The 17,566-nt window shown below is 43.3% G+C and overlaps 1 protein-coding gene across 1 annotated transcript in view; it reads right to left on the bottom strand.

Moving 5' to 3' along the window:
* Positions 1-17,566, bottom strand: part of CNGB1 (cyclic nucleotide gated channel subunit beta 1) — a 1,191,945-nt gene that overhangs the window by 593,871 nt on the left and 580,508 nt on the right. The window contains 1 exon segment of the mRNA XM_078668834.1: positions 1,959-2,000. Within this exon segment, the coding sequence (XP_078524960.1) occupies positions 1,959-2,000 (42 nt within the window).

Here is a 17,566-nt window from a genome sequence, read left to right as displayed (position 1 = left end):
CACTTTGGGCTCACGCTTTAATCCCCGAGTCTCACACCACCTCATCTTAGCAGCATCACACTCTACGCAATACCTCACTTAATTTCCTTAGCCCAGCACTTTCACACCAGTAGGGGTGACTACTTTGCTTCGCACCCCCTCTATAGCACACCCTAAACACCCCACAGAGGCTACAGTGCTCCTACCCTTCTCTTTCCCACTTTTTTCACCCTTTTTTCCCCTTACTCGCTTCAACAGAATCACAAAATGGCGGCCAACACTTCCTAGTTGCAACCGCTTGCACCGCTCGCAGCCAATCAGCAGCAAGCTCATGCTCGTAACGCCTCAGCCAATCAGATGGCAGAATTCCCAAATATCGATATCTGTAAATTTCGATATTTCTCAAAAACTACTGAACGGATTTACACCAAATAAAAAAAAGTGTGCTTTCTAAACCAAGACCATTCTCCCTGCCAAATTTGGTGTAATTCTGTTCACCTGTTCGACCTGTAACCTTGTCTAAAGTTTCCTATGGAAATTAACATTGAAGAAACACATTTTGGGACCCCCTTTTTTCTCAGCACCCCCTTGACGAATCACCCCCAACACAGGAGCTGATCTCAACAACAAATTTGTTTTGGAAATTTCGTGAAGATTCATCAATCGGCGCCAAAGTTATTGGTAATAGAATGTTGCCATTTTCCAATGGTAACTAGGTCCTAACTATAACTACCTACTGGCAACCGGCTGTAGGTAATATATATATATATCAAAAACACAAAGCCCAGGAACATTATCTGTCAGTGGAGAGGCAATGCCATTATTTTATTGGTAATCACATTAAGATATTTACATTGCCTGAAGCCATGCTAGTGCTCATGAAAGTTACTTCATTATCAGGGAAGCTTGAGTGTCGGACCTGCAGGGTACTCCTGGCACCCCAGCAGGTAAGTGCCCGGCACAATATCCCCTGCTGGTAAACTTGCCTTAAAGCAGGGTCCGGGGCTTCACAGCATACTTAACTTAATGTACTTGCAATTAGGACAGTGCTGGGCTGTACAAGCATTCTTCACTGCCAGGAAGGAGGAATACTTGTGCTGCCGGGCGTCCTGCCTGCATTCTGCTTTTTAGGTCAAGCCTGGGCAGCACATGCACTGCTCTGTGAGGCATGCTGTATTGAGGTAGGTACTTGAAGAACCGCCCATTCCCCCGCCCACATTTTTTATTGGCTTGTGTCATTGTATGCTGTAAACTGTGGCTGTTCATTGGTCAAAAGGCTTAGTAGTACCTCTTTAGTTCCGCCTTGTCTGATTTTGTAACCTCCCATGGGACACCCCCTGTTACATGTGTTGTTGCTTGGTAGACTTTCATTACATCCTTTGAGCACTATTTTCTCAATTAGCTCCCAACACTTTTTACATTTTTTATAGTACCCATTTGCAATGCAATAGGTCTTGCATTTGCGAGACTTTAGCTATTGGGATTGTAAATGGCAACGCCTTTTTTTATCTGTTTTAAAAACAACCCATAAATAAAAGGCATTGTCATTTACAATGCCAATAGCTCAAACTCTCATAAATGGGGGACCGATTGCATTGCAAATGCTTGTTTAAAATCGGTGGTAGGTAGACATGAAAATAGGATCAGCCGCCAAAGTTGTGCATCCACTTGCCGCAGGTTTTTTTTTTAAATGTCGCCTGCCGCTATATGAGGTAGTCTTCCTTGACACAAGCTGATGACAGTTTTTGCAGCATTGAAATGTTATGTTGGCTGAGGCCTTGCAAATGCTGAGCAGGCTAAGATATTCCAAAGAGGCTACAGAGGAGATGAAGAAGGACAGAAGAAGGCATGTAACTGAAATAATAAAGACATTACAGTGATCCTAGGTACACACGTGCCTGCTTAGAAAACTAACTGTATGTTTGTGTGTGTTGACTATTCACATTCTCCACAACAATCTTAATGCCCATAGCACTCACTCAGACTCGTCCTCTTCCTCCTCCATGATCCATGCGAGCCTCCTGCAAGACATTAAAAAGTGGTCAAGGTGACATACTGTCATGCAGATATTAATAAAAGTCAGCACAATGCCAGGAAGTCGACATTTAAAACTTTGTTGTACTACATTATGTAGTTGTGCCTTCATTTCTTCTTAATAAACTTATTTATGAACTATGAAAACTTTATGTTGTGTCTTAAGTAAATGTAGAAAACCCTCAAGTTATCTTGCATGGCTAAAGGAATTTACCCAGAATGTCATTGAGTCTGAGAAGCCAAGAAAACTTGGACTTAGTCGATCAAATGTAAGATGTCGCTTGATAAGCCACTGACTTTGTCCATTACTGCCAGACTTTCAAGTGCACTGGTTCCTCGAGGAGCCTGTTAGCCAATCAGATACCAGCCTCTAATCCCAATGCACAACATTTCTGCTGTTGGGATTACGATGCTCGGTTTCCGACAGGCTTTCCTTGCCGGGATTTCCCTAGCAGGGCCTCCTTCTCTTTGCGGCCTCTGGTTGGGGCCTGTTAATCCCTGCAAATGTGCCAGGCAGCCTGCCACGTGGTTCATGAATTAACAGAATCTCCCTTTTCCCTATGGGAGCTTGTGCTACGGCCAGTTTACAGGTGTAGCAGAAGCTCCCATAGAGAAATGGGAGAATGCGACCCCACCATGTGCTGTCTCATTGTAATTGCGGTGTTGGGACTGCGGACCGAAGGTCAGTCGGTTCCTAGAACGCGAAATAGGGGTCCCCAGGGCCTTTTTTAGGCTCCGGAGGGGGTGCTGTGCAGCCACCTCTCCTTTTTTAAACATTGCAGCCACAGGCATGGAGTCCGCGGGGCTTAAGTAGGCCCTTAATTTTTTTACTTTGGCCCCAGAGCATGATGTACCTGGGCCCTCTCAGAGGCTTAGGCCCCTTCCCTAAAAAAAAATAATGCCTTACCACTTCAGGTCCTGGCCCACCATGGAGGGTTTTCAAAAAACACACAAGTGCAACGCCCACCTTTTTTTCCAATTTTGCAGAGGATTCACATATTCTCTGGGAATTTGGGACAAAATTCCAAAACAAAAAAAACATTTTTGGCCCCAGGTGGAGTCCTCTGGGACCCCCCAACACCAGGCCTAGGTGGTCAGGGTATCCCTACCCTTCCCCCTTATGTCTTTTCTTTTTTTTGCATTTTTATTAGGACTTGGACTGAGTCTTAAGATGGCTGCCACCACTCCCTGGTTTATGTGGTGGCAGTCAGTCAGAGCTCAGAAGGAGATCTGACGGTTTGGCAGATCATCCGCAGCGTGACATATACAATTTTTTTAACCTCAATTTCTCCAAAACTACTGAACAAATTTACACCAAAATACAAATGGCACTCTTTCTGATCCAAGATCTAGCTTTCTGTCAAACTGCATGTAGATGCCTCCACTTACTGTCCCTGCTGTGTGTGGAACTGAGCTGAGCTGCTGATCGCCACGCAACAGGAGGAGACGAGAATGAAGAACGAAGAGCCGAGAACATGGACGCAAGGCCGACGCTGCCCACGCTGATCACGTTCGCGAGCGTGCGCTTCTTGGACGATTGGCAAGAACCAGGGAGCAAGGAACGAGGCGCGAGGTGAAAGACGCGACAGCAGGCAGAGAAGCCCCTCAGGCTGCCACGGGTGGTAACAGTACCGAGTACCGAGGCATCAAGGATAGAGGTGGCGTTACCTCATTTATAAGGGCAAAGTCAATAAGGCTGGAGGTAAAAGCCGATGGTCCAGCAGGCATGTGGTGTGTGGGGCAAGCTTGAGGCAAGGGAATTGTGCCTGAGAAAGCTGAATGAATCCCTTGGCACCGGTGAAAACAAGTGATAACATGGTGGTGAAAAAGAAGGGAAGCGGATGGAATTAAATTGGTCAGCTCAGCCTGTTTACGCACAGCGGAGGTAAGTGGACCAATAACGGTGTTTAAATCGACTTATATATGAAAACCTTAACCAAATTTGGCACTAGTTTATAAGATATAGAAAATTGGGGAAACATCCTTTACAACGCAACTTTTACCACGCAGTGCCTTTACGACGCAACTATTACAACGCATGTCATTACAACGCATTGCGCTGGGGGGCGCTCTAGGATAGGGAATAGATTTAATTTACTATCCAACACCTTCCCTACTATCCACGGGGACTGGAGTTGGAATAGTAAATTAAACTATTCACTATCCAGCACCCCTAAGCGCTATGCGTTGTAACAGCATGCGTTGTAAAAACTGCATTGTAAAGGCATGCGTGGTAAAAGCATGCGTTGTAATGTCATACATCCAGAAAATTGACACCCCCAATTATGCTTACAAGAAGGGAGGGGGAGAAGCAAACAGCAGCGCAATACACTGGTGGAAAGGGGACTAAACACAATACAGCTTAAGTAAACAAGCATTTCTATCTAAAGTTGGAAAGCTAAAGACATTGTATGATGGCATCAAAAAAGATCAAAAGCCATAAAGGAAGGAAAGAGCCAGATAGCCTCATTAGGGAAACTGTGCCTGAAAATGAGTCCCGCGGAGAGAGCATGGAATTATCTAAAGGTGTGGCAAAAAGGTCTTCTAAAAGAAATAAAGATACAAGTGAAGGCACCCAAGGTGGAGTAAAAGGAGGCGCACAAGTATATAAATCAATTAAAGACTTTGTAGGAAAACATTTTAAAAGACAGTGAGAACCCCAGATTTGAATAAAGAACACCAAAGGCCCACACATTTTGCAGGGGCAATTCTCGGAGTAAAATCGATTACATAATGGTATCATTTGATGTTTGGTCGTATGTAATAGATTTAAAAGTTAATCTGAGAATAGAGAGTGACCACCGTCCGCTCCAACTGTCGTTCCATGATTGGCTTTTCCCATCTGCAATGCAGAGTAATGAGATGGTAGATGTGAGCCCTGATGACATCATAGTCAGTAATAACCGCCGCTCTTTAAAGTGGGCACATATATTAGAGCGTGGCGACGTATTGGCAAACATTTAGAATACATTCGCAGATACTTTTGGCACACATCTAACTTCACCATTGGGGGAAGATGCATTTCTAGAACTACACAAGTATTTTTTGACAGTATTGGTTCCGTTGGTATCCAAAATTTAAAAAAAGACTGGTGGAGATGTAAAAACCCTTTGTAGTGAAGGAAACCCTTGGTATGATAAGGACTGTCGCAATGCCAAGTCGGATTTAATACAGGCCATAAAAAATGGCAGTATGTTTAACATAAAAGATGCCAGGCTTAAGTACAGGAAAACCCTGGAGAAGGCTAAAATAACATGGGACGATGAAAATTGGTCCGACTTACTTATGGCTGCAAAGAACAAGGACCAAATGGGCTTTTGGGGTATTGTGGCCAAAGGAAATAAAACAGGAAAGGAAGCAAAAGATATTTATCTTGATGCAGCTACTTGGGTTGACCATTTTACAAGGTTATACGCAGCCACAGAGGGGTAGGGCCTCATCCAATGATGGGTTACCAATTAGTCCAAGTGAAGATAAGTTAGTTTTTGATTTAGATAAAACAATAATGGCTATCAATTTAGTTAAACCAGGGTAAGCGCCCGGACCTGACAAAACTCCGGGAGATCTATTTAAGCATGAAATCAGTGTCTGGGACCCCTACATTAACTACTTATGTAATGATATAGTAGCGGGCGCAGAAATCCCAGAAATATGGAAAGGGGAGGAAATTTTTACTATTTTTAAAAAGGGTAATCGTTACGACCCAGTAAACTATCACCCTATCAGTTTAATTGATATTTTAAAGAAGGATTTTGCAATTTTAAATCGTATAAATATATGGACTGAGGAAAATACTGTTCTTTCAAAATTTCAGGCAGGGTTCAGACTTAAAACTAGTACCTTAGATCAGGTCTTGAGATTTTGTTTTCTATGTTGGAAATATGTAAACTTAAGAAAGGGACATCGCTACGTAGCCTGTGTAGATCTTAAGGCTGCGTTTGATCCTATTCCTCAGGATTTGTTATGGGAGTCATTGAGATGCCAAGGGTTGCCAGCTAACCTTCTTGAACAGATTATGAGGCTACATGAAAATAATTATGCCACGGTTAGATGGGGTCCAAGGGGCGAACTAACAGAACCAATCCCCATAATAGGGGGGTGCGTACTGGCACCCACGTTATTCTCATTATTTGTCAACAATATTCCAAATTTTTTGAATGGCTGTAAAAACGATGCACCAAAATTAAGGGGAGAATTGGTACCAGCACTTCTATTCACTGACGACACAATATTAATATCGCAAACACTCAAGGGGTTACAATGTGTAATACATTTCTTCCAAACATATTGCAAGAATAAGGGCCTTCAGATTAACATCAGCAAGACTAAATACATGGCTTTAAATCCCCACAAAACTTTTCGGGAAAATAAGGTTTTGAATGGCTAAAAGTACACCATTAATACCAATTGTGCTTCATCTGAACATAAAATGGACTGATCACTATGTAATTTTAAGACCTCTTACATTATGGGTGAGACTTTGGTCAACTCCGGAGTTGTTAGATTATAAGGCCGGTCTAGAAGAGATAATGGAATTGGACCAGAACAAAAGTATTACATGGCTTAGACATGTTTGTCTATGGCTGAAAAGGACCGGTTTATCGCAGTTCTGGGATGACATTGACCCAAGCTTCAAAAAAGGTGTTTAAAACTACTTTTTGGGCATACATCCAAAATAGTGTGCTACATGATCTAGCGGGTGGGACCCTAACGTGTAGGTTCCTTTTGTTTAAAGATAGGGCATACTTTGAGCAGTTCTTAGATGAATCCCCCACTTGCCAAAACACTATATATGAAATTTAGATATGGTGTATTGAATATTAAAACAACTGTCGCAAGATGGACCAGCAATCATACTGAAAAGATAGATGCTTTGTGTACTTTATGCCCAAGCCAAAGAAGATGAGTTGCACATTCTATTCTTCTGTCCTGCATATGCCAAAGCTAGGAAAAAATGGATCAAACCGATCTGTTTAAACCTAGGTATGAGATCATGCAAAGAGGCGGAAAAGATTTTAAAAACTGACACTGCACAACTAATTGTCTTTGGCATCAGTAGATTTCTGCTAGCAATTAGTTTTTTACGAGCCAAAGTAGGCCTAAAACTTTAGTGAACTGTCCGTACTGTTTCAAAATCGATATAAACAACACAGTTGTCTTAATGAAATGTTATAGACATTTGTATTGTACCATGTATTAATATATAGATATCAATTGTTTAATACCTAAATAATACTGGATTTTTTTATGATTGGTTGAGGAATCCAAGCCTAAATATGATGTTTCCCTCTTTTAACCATTAATGCCTTTTTAATATATTTATATTAATATTTATGTTTTAAAATAACGGCGTAATGGTCATGTACTCCCCATTCCATGTTTCTTCTGTATAAATTGCTTGCATGAACTTCTAATTGGACTATTGTAATTGTATCAAAAATTGTATGCGTTTCTATGTATCTTTTATGGTTCTAATGTACCGAAATAAAGATTTTGAAATGAATAAAGATCTATTGTATGAACAAGTGGATCTAGAGGACTGTGTAACCAGGTCGGATGTACCCTTTAGTAACCAATTGAACCTAAGTTCAATTGAGGTCACCCCGGAACCTAGACTATCTTCCTCACCTCGGATTTCCTCCCTGTCAGATCGCATTGATATGATTTGTGAAGGGATGAACTTAACCAATTCAAGAAGAGAACAGAGAAGTGACCAGATTAGAATGTCCACAATCGCAAAGAGTACGGAGCAACATGAAACTCAAGGAGCAGAATTTGTAGAAAACTCAGCGCGTAATAATACTTTGGGTATAGATATATCAGCGACAGCTTCAGCCTCAATGCTAGATATAATGTTAAGGCTACAAAAAACCTTGCAACTGCTGTTAGAAGTGGCAATGTTAAATAATAGTATCCTAAAAACCCACGAAATCCAATTACAGAAGATTGTAGGGGAATTGCAAGGATTTAGGGGGCTGATGCCCACGATAGTGAGAGGCTCAGATCCCAGACCTCCCATCGCAAGGCAGAGGAGAGGGATTGTGAGCAAATAATTGAACATCAGGAGATCTAAATATAGAGATGCCCGATGTTGGTAAACAAATGGAAGGACCTATTAAGTTATAGGCGATATAACATATGGAGAGTAAAGGGAAGAACATCACCCTTAAAAAAGAAGTTGAGGGCAGTGAAAAAAAGGCTGGAAGGAATCCCAAAAGTTGTGAAGAAAGGGAGTAAAGAAATTGTAATCCCCCAAGAAGACAGAGATATTGTAAGAAATAGGAGTTCAACAAGGATCCCCAAGAATACCACAAGGGTGGGGGAGGTAGTAATGGTGCAAAGAAAGGAGCAAGTAAAATTAGCACCATCAAATAAAGGAGAGGTCAAGGTAGCTAAATCATGGAAATTACCACAGGGGCAAATGAACATGAACAGAATATTAGACAGGGAAGAGGTCTCAGTAAAAAGAGGAAGAGAATGGAATGCAAAGGAGGGGAAGCAACCGAGTGCTATTCCTGCAAAAGATGTGAATAATCTGTGGCTATATTTTGAACCTGTCGAAACAGAGAAAGGGAGAAAAAAACGCAGGAAGGTTATCCCCTAAACCATTCCAACTTGTATATTCCTTCTCTAAATACCCTAGTCTGAGGGAGTTGAGATCAAAAGATTTAAAACAAGTAGGCTTCAGCAATAATAACAATGGGAAAGAACTTACTAGGGTATTATTGCACTCAAGTTTGGTAAAAACAGCAATTGTAAGGGCGGAAAAAGAGATAGCAAAACAAGGGATAAGGTTGATACCAGCTAGACCAACAGAGGAGAGGAATCAGCACGACAGAGTCTTTTTAGCTTGTCATTCAGGCTTGGGAAGAAGGCAGAAAAAATGAGAATGCTAGTTGAGAACCACGAGACAGGTATCCCTTGGTGGGATTGGTCCATCAAAGATAGCTGGCCAAACGCCCCATATGGGCACAATACCGTTGACAACCATCTCAGTGATGTTGATTAGGGAGGAGGGGGTCGCATAGCATGAACCTGTTATCCTGGAATGTAAATGGGCTAGGAGGGGAGATGAAAGTAGAAAGTATAAAAACCCTAGCCCGAGGAGCTGAGATAATAGGTTTGAAGGAAACCTGGCTATGCAACAACACCCCGGTCTTTGAAGGTTTTGTGCAACTACATAAGCCAGGAAGAAGAAAAAGATTTGGTCGCCCGGCCGGGGACATTATGACTCTCGTCTCAACTAAGATAGCGAAAAGGGTCTTGACTGTAAATACGACATGTAAATGGTTACTGGTCAGTGATGTATCCCTGCAGGGCTCATAAGGGTTGTATGATCACATCATAATTGTAAATGTCTACATTCAATGGGGAATAAACGAAGAATATAAGGTAGAAATGAGACATTTTGAAAATGATCTAGATACACTGTGTGAAAAATTTGAAAATGATACAATAATTATAATGGGTGATTTTAACCATAAACTGCACCCCTTGAGATATGACCCTTGGTTTAAAGATCTCTTGAGCTCAAATAATATTTCCCCAGTGATCTTTCCAAATTGTACTATCGCTAAACAAGAAGTGAAGCTAGGCAAATATTTGGGGCTAAAAGGATTGTTTTGCCTAAATGGCAGATGGGAAACAGACTGCCCGGCAAAGCAGACCTTTAAGATAGGTTCCCAACTTTGCCCTATTGATTATGTATTTATTCATGCGTGGAATTTTGACTTTATCAAGGGGTTTCAGATAACTCCTTGTGACGGTAGTGACCACAGTATTCTGCAATTCGAACTAGCAAGGGGATCTCAAAGCTTTAGAGAAATAGTTCTCCCTCAACAAGTTGAGTACCCTAAATGTTTGACAACAAGACTAACAGAGCAATATACTGAAAAGCTAGCTGAATTTCAACGGGAAGTGGGTTTGGAAGATGCTAGGACTAAGAAAGTGTCTTGGTTCGAGGAAAAGATAAAAGAAATGGCAAAGTGCCTTAAAGTAGAACTAAAAAGTAAGGAACCGTGCACAATTGAAAAGCACCCAACGCAAGGCAAACAGCCTAGCTGGTTTAACGTGGAGTGTTTAACCAAGAAAAGAGTAATAAGAAGAAAAGAAAAAACTCTAAGGGAAAAATATGATCCAATAAGGCACAGAAATCTAAGTAAAGTAAGGAAGGAGTATAAAACCTATAAAGAGAAATGCTGGGTAAACTTGCTGGAAATGATTGAATCTAAAAACCTGCGTAAATTCTGGAATTTGATAAAGGAAGCATTAGGTAGGGCTAATGGGGCTATGCCCTATGTAGTAGAGGAAGCAGCATGGGAAGAATATGTAGGTGAGTTATACGGAACAGATGTTGAAGTGGCAGGTGGTCATATCTGTCCCTGGAGGGAGGCTGTGGTACCTGATAATTTACCTGCAATTATCATAAAATCCCAGCAAGATTGGTGGGTGGAATTTGTTTCCTGTATGTTTTTGGCAATATTGGAGTCAGGTCAGATCCCTGAAATGTGGAGGGGAGCAGTAATCAGACCTTTCCACGAGAAGAGAGACAGGAAAGCCCCAAAAAACTACGGACTTATTAATTTACTGGATATTGGGGGAAAATAATTTTCGAAAATAATTCTGGGCAGTTTGAATGACTGGGCACATTTCAGTTATGTTTTATATTCATAATTATATCCCAATTGTGGAAATACATATATCATAAAGTGATTAGAAATATTTCTCACAAACCTCTCTTTTTAAAATGGGAAAACTAAAGGATGTAGGCCCAAAAACCATGTAGCTAGAGCATTAAACTGAACCTGTATCTTTAAGACCACCCTTACTCCAGTGTTCCATCATGCACAAGGGGATGAAGGAAGTGACCAGGTCACTCACAACCACCTCTCAGCCTTCCATACAAATGAAGAGTAGGTCAGACAGTAGAGAATACAAACCAAGTAAACTTTATTCAGGATACACTTGAGTGGAGTCCAGTCTGACCAGCCTCCTTGGATTGCTGCAGAGGGACTGACTTCAGTAAGCATGGTGATACAATAAGTGCAATTTAGAACCAGCGGATTTGTTGTTTTCTGGAAGCCACGCCACTTACCTCGGACATTCTGTGATCCAGCCTGCTGAGCCGCTGCTGCTCGCCGGACCCGCTGCGCGGGTCCCGCTTCGCGGTTACAGCGGCTGTTGATTGATTGAAAGGGGCATCACCTGGTGACCGGCAGGGCTGCGAGGGAACAGCGGGTGGACTCCACGGACCAGGAGTCCCCGCGCGCCCGTTCCCAGCTGGGCTCCTCTCCCTGCCGGCCCCGCCCCCTTGGTGACTCAAGCTCGCCTACAAAGAGGAGTGGACATACCCGCTGCGCGGGAGCGCGCGGGAGGGCGCCGGGAGAAGCCCGGGACAAGGGCGGGACCGTCTGTGGCCGTCCGGGGCCTCAGGAGGCTGGGCTGGGCCACCCCCCTTACCAACGACCCATAGTATCTTCTCCAGTAAGTGACATTGACACGTTGGTTTTGATTGGTGATGACTATGGCAATGTCTACATCGACAAGTTCTGCTACTAGCCACTTGATAACTCCCCCGGTTGAGTCTGGTCCACCAGCAATTGGCCCCCTAGATAAAAAAAATTTTAATCGTTCATTGTCAATCGACAAAGAGCTATCCCTGGCAGAGAGGCGCGCTGAGCGCAGATTATCTATAGAATTACTTAAGAATTCTATGGATAAGCTTCCAACTCTAGCGTACCCCACCCTGGTAACCCCTTTATCATCAGTGAACCTCCCTGTTGCAAACGAACATTTTGAGGGTCAAGCACAAATAATAAACAAGGACGTTGTGACAGAATTGAATAATCCTTGTGGGAGTAATATCCAATCTACATCGCTCCCTGATTCTGGTGCTCAGGTTACATCGGCCCAACCTAAGCTAGGGTCTAAAAGGAAAAGACCAGCCCCAGTAAGAAAATGTAAAATGGTGGCCAAACCCCCTCAAAAGCACAGGAAGCTACACACATCCGTGAACATTGGAGAGGTCGTCACTGAAGAAACTCAAAGTACAGAAAGTGTCTCACACACCAATCTTGCCCCTTTGGACAGCCAAGACACAGAAGACAACTCTTGTACTGACTCCACTGCACCAAATAATGAAAATGTGTTATCACTTGTAAATGTGCTCCCTGAGTTGGAAAAATTACTTAGATCATTGCTTACCCCTATTGAGGATAGAATTGCCAAGCTTACAGATAGGCTAAATCATTTCGAGCAGACAACATTAGACAATTTCTACTCCACAAAATCGCTGATTAAAGCGAACACTGGGGTGGATGCAAGTACAAAGTCTCAGGTCCTTAGTAACCCTGTTACCCAGGATAAGGGAAGAAGGCCCCAAAATAACTCTCCTTTACCTCCCAAGCAAAGCAATCTTACAGCCAAAACAACTGTAAAACCCGCAGATAGATCTGACAGAGCGAAAGTTGGTTCTGTTCTATCTCAGCCGAACACTATGAAGCCCACAGAGTCCACAATTCCCCAGATACAAAATCCTCCAATCACTAAGAGTGCTGAGGCTACAGCTTGTCCCCAAGTGGACAAAGCACTAACAATTGCAAAAGCAACTAATAACATACAGATAGCCTCAAACATTCCGGTGGGAGGGAACAGGACTAATGTATGCCCGCTGGTAGATAAAACTCTAGTACCGACCCAATCAAAAAACAAACAACAGGCGTTGAAGCCTGCCTCCCAACCCGTCCCCCAAGTTCCTAAATCAATCCCACCGCCCTTGGTAAAGCCACCTCACAGAAACCCCCCGATTAATCTCACTCCAGATTCCTTCCCCTACGTAGCAGTTTTTATAAATGTACCACCATTACCCTCAGGACAGAGAGAAACTTTCCAGACGCTTAAAAACAAGATCATGCACTGGTTAAAGGAAAATCGTCCTCTGCCTGGTGACATCGACGGGTTAATCATAGGGGTAAGGAGAATAGACTGGATGGGATACACACCGAAAACCTTGGGTGGGGACTGTATAGTGGTTAATTTCCAAGATCCAAGGGTGGCGGGATGGATAACTAGGCAGGGATGGGGAACAAACAAGGGAGGTATTGGAATTGTGGACCTTACTTTTTTTTACCCCCGACCAGCTAGCGTAACGACTAGCTTGCTCAATGAACCCCTAATCCCCCCTACTGTATCATGGCCAGTCAATTCTTTACCACCTCCTCCAGTTGGTCGTAACCATACCACATACATAAATTACAACTCTCATGTAGGATGGCAGGACCCTGGATGGGGATATTGACAAACCAGTACAGTTAGGAAATGTGGGAATAATAATGAGCCAAAAGGGGTTTGTGATGTTTGTGTTGATACTATAGTTACAAACCTAACGGTTAATAATATTGAGACGGGGAGTTTGGCTGAAGAAGGTGGTTCTAGACTGGGAATTTTAAACACCAATGTTATGACACTACCCTCAATGACAGTTAATACGATTGTAGATCCCATAGATGATCGGGAAAGGCCGATTAATTCTACTGAAAGTCCAATGACACCTCAAGCATTTCCAAACACCAACACTCTTGATGGTTCTGTGGCTAGCATTGGTATGCTTTTATCCTGGAATGTTGCGGGGTTGGGCAGTAAGTTGGATTCCCAATCCTGGGTGAACTATATAAGTGGGTATGATATCTGCTGTTTTCAAGAAACCTGGGCTTGCGATCCCCTTTTTTGTTTTGGTTATTTAAACTATTGTATACCAGCACAAAAAGGTGGAAGAGGGCGGCCAAAGGGAGGCCTCACTGTATGGGTCAAACAGGATTTGCACATTAACATCAAAATGTTGGACCTGGGAAGTAGTGATTTACAAGTATTAAGAATCTCCACAGGCAAGGGTCCACCAATAGATTTGTATAATGTCTATGCGAGAGGTAACAATGTAATTAACTCACCCACCATAGAGCTGTTATCTGCTGCCATAGAGGCCAAGTCCCAAGAAAGTATGATGATAATAGCAGGAGACTTCAACAGGACTTTTGAACCCTTGGACTGTACAAATGACCCCCTGGGGAATGAAGAGGACAATCTCTGGGGAGTACCCTCTCTATGTTTAAAACCTGTTAAGAGATGGACAAAAGAGATTTTATTATTGAATGGAATTTGTATGGAACACGGTTTAAGAGCACTTAACGGGAGGACACCAGGGGACAAGGAGGGCGGCTACACTTTTGATAACGGTACCAGCAGGAGCAGAATTGACCACATATTGTGTAGTCTCCAGCTGTGGAAGGGGGTTGTTGACATGACTATTAGGCCCCGGGTTGAAAGTGATCACAACCCCCTCTGTGTGACTCATAGGTGGTGGAACGCTGGTGTGGGAAACTCTTTTGAAACAAATGATGATATCCCGGTCATGAGTAACGATGAACGCAGGTTAAAATGGCCAAAGGTATTGGCAAATGAGGCTACTATGACCTATATTAATAATGTGGTTGATAGTGCAATTTCCGCGATGGAAGCAGCGGTTCCAGTGGTTCCAGGGGATAGTGGTATCACCGAAATCCACAACAAGTTATTCTCCCTCCTAAAACAATGCTTCTTCATCAAAAACAGGAAAGGGAAGAAAGCTAAAGATGTGGGAAGGTGGTTTGATAGTCAATGTAGATTGGCACGACTTGAACTGGGACAAGCCATAAGGAATAGGGACCGTGCTGCAGTAATAGAGAATAGGAAACTGTACAAAATGGCCATTCATCGAGCTAAAAAGAAATGGGATGAAGACCATTGGGCCGAATTAAAAGAGTCTTCAGGTAACAAAGACTCCAGGACATTTTGGAAAATCATTAAGTGGGGCAGAGGAGCTGGCCCTGCGAAGCCAGATAACAATGTAGCAGAAGATGCTTGGGTTGATTATTTCAGACCACAGTATGCTGAAGTCAACCATCCTGTGGTGGCGGACAGTATAATACCAGTTTATGCACCCGATGATTTGTTTTCCCTTAGAGAAGCGGAAATTGCCATTAGTACCGCGAAATGTGGGAGGGCGCCAGGGCCAGACGGGATTCCCCCTGATATTTTTAAATACGATGTGACTAGATGGGCGAGGTATACCTTCCTTGTAGCAAATGCCCTAGCGAAGGGGGAAGTGGTCCCAGACCTCTGGAAAGGCGCAACCATTATCCCCATACACAAGAAGGGTGACCGTTCACTGCCTGCTAATTATAGGCCTATAAGCTTAATAGCTACCATGCAGAAGGTAGTTGGGAGAATGGTAACAAACCAGCTTATGGACTGGGTTGACGATAACAACGCCCTTTCTCCATACCAAGCTGGATTCAGGCGAGCAACCAGTACCATTGACCAGGTCTTCCGCTTCACCATATTGCGGTGGAAGACTGTTGTACTGGGAAGGGGCTGCCTGTATGTCGCGTTTGTCGACCTGCGGGCGGCATTCGACCTAGTCCCCCGGTTTAAGTTATGGTTGGTTCTGCAAAAGATGGGGATTCCTGCAGATCTGCTTACACTAATCATGCGATTGCACGAATCCAACTTTGCAAGAGTCCAGTGGGGTGGAAGCGGGGAGACAACCACGGATTTCCCAGTGGAAAGGGGCGTCCGGCAAGGCTGTTCCATGGCCCCTTTACTTTTCTCGTTATTTATTAACGGGATTGTTGAGAGAATGTTGAAGGCTAGTGTAGACGCCCCGTCGTTAGCGGACACCAGGGTTCCGATCCTGATGTTCGCTGACGACACTCTTATCTTGTCCAAGACCCCTATGGGGCTACAACGTGCACTAAACATTTTCGATGCTTTTTGCACTGAACATGGGCTAGAGGTGAATGTGGGAAAAACAAAATTAATGGCCTTCTCCCCAGGTCGTAGGAATTACCCCAAGGTAACCTTAAATAACAGCAGGTTAGATACTGTCGCAGAATTTACGTACCTGGGAGTACAGATCGCAGAGGGCACTGGCTGGACACATCATGTGGATAAAGTGGTCTTAAAACACCAGCAGCTCTCAGGTGCTTTAAGGGGTGAACACCGTAAATCTAAGACAAAGCCTATAAAACCCGCACTTATGGTGTATGACGCGAAGGTCTTGGGTGCCACATTATATGGCGCGGAGTTATGGGCTTGGGATAGTCTTGCGGCTCTACAGACTTCTGAGAATAAGTTTTTGCGAGGGATCACAGGACTCCCACAGAGCACCCCCTTAACCCCACTGTTTCTGGAGCTGGGTAGGCGTTCTATTGCCGATAGAGCCCGATTGCGCCCAGTCCTTTACTGGAGACGCCTCTGGACGACTCCAGAAATAAGACAATATGCGGAGGGTTTTCTATGGATAATTCAGGAAGATATCTTCCACAAGATAAAATGGCTAAAACATCTGAAGTCCATGCTAGTTAACTTAGGGTTTTCAAATCTTTGGAATAACCCTGTGGGAGAGATCTTCCCTAGCAAAGAAGCCCTCAAAGAACAATATTGGGATTGGGTGGGTGGCAAGCTGCTGAAAGACACCAGGGCCGACTCTATGTCTGGTCGTTTCCTGGAGATAAAAATCTTTCCTGCCCTAGAAAACTACTGGGATAACATCACGGTATCAATGGACAGGAAACTCGTCTTTCAGTTAAGATCTGGATCTATCCCCCTGAAGAAAATGACAGCTGGCTGGTACAGACCAACCAATAACTTATGTCCAGCATGTGAAAATGCCGAGGAGAGCATAGGCCATTTCCTATTTGTATGTCAAGCTTACTCAAAACCGAGGAGAAAATGGCTCACGCCGGTATGTAAAAACCTGGGGACACGCGACAGCGCTGTGGCTTTAAGAATCTTATGTACAACAACTCAGGATTCGATAGTCATAGGGGTAGCCAAATACCTGGGCTGGGCCTGGGCAATTAGACGACGGTCTCTGGGGGGAATTAGGTAACCAGGTATTTCTTTTAATTACGATTTACGTAATATTATTTTCACAAATGGTTTTTGTATGTAAACATTGTATGAGCTGCACTCTATGTTTAATGAATTTTTTTACCTGTAATCATGTATTATTGTGCAATTGTTTTAAATTCTATGTGCTTTTATGAGAATTGTCTCGAATAAAGCTTATACAAACAAAAGAACCAGTAAAGACCCGCACTGACTGGAAATTTCCAGTTGGTAGCTAGTGAACAGTGAAAATACAGAAGGATGAGTTTCAATCCTGAGACCAAGCAGATGCTATCTCAACGTCAAGGTCACTCCTGCCTGCACCCGCCACTCTAAGGGTGGGAGCAGGCCTATCTAGTGAGAAAGGTATGTACAGACAAAGACGGTGTATTCATTAGCACAGCAAAGCTCAACCTTGGAGAAATGAAAACTATTGCAGCTTCTTTCAGCAGGGGCACAGCACGAGAGAGACAGAAATACATTTTTATAATGACTCAAAATGGCAGCTGGAAATAAAATGGTGCCGCAAATGCTAACTTAAGACATACGATGCACGGAAAACTCAGCTAGAACATTTTTATTACAACAGACCCTCCTTTTAGCATTCGCTAAATCATGTCACTACTAC

Source organism: Lissotriton helveticus, chromosome 12 (assembly GCF_964261635.1).
Source record: "Lissotriton helveticus chromosome 12, aLisHel1.1, whole genome shotgun sequence".
In the NCBI taxonomy this organism is placed as follows: Eukaryota; Metazoa; Chordata; class Amphibia; order Caudata; family Salamandridae; genus Lissotriton; species Lissotriton helveticus.
Note: the sequence above shows the minus strand (reverse complement) of the source record. Positions and strands in the feature narration are given on the sequence as shown.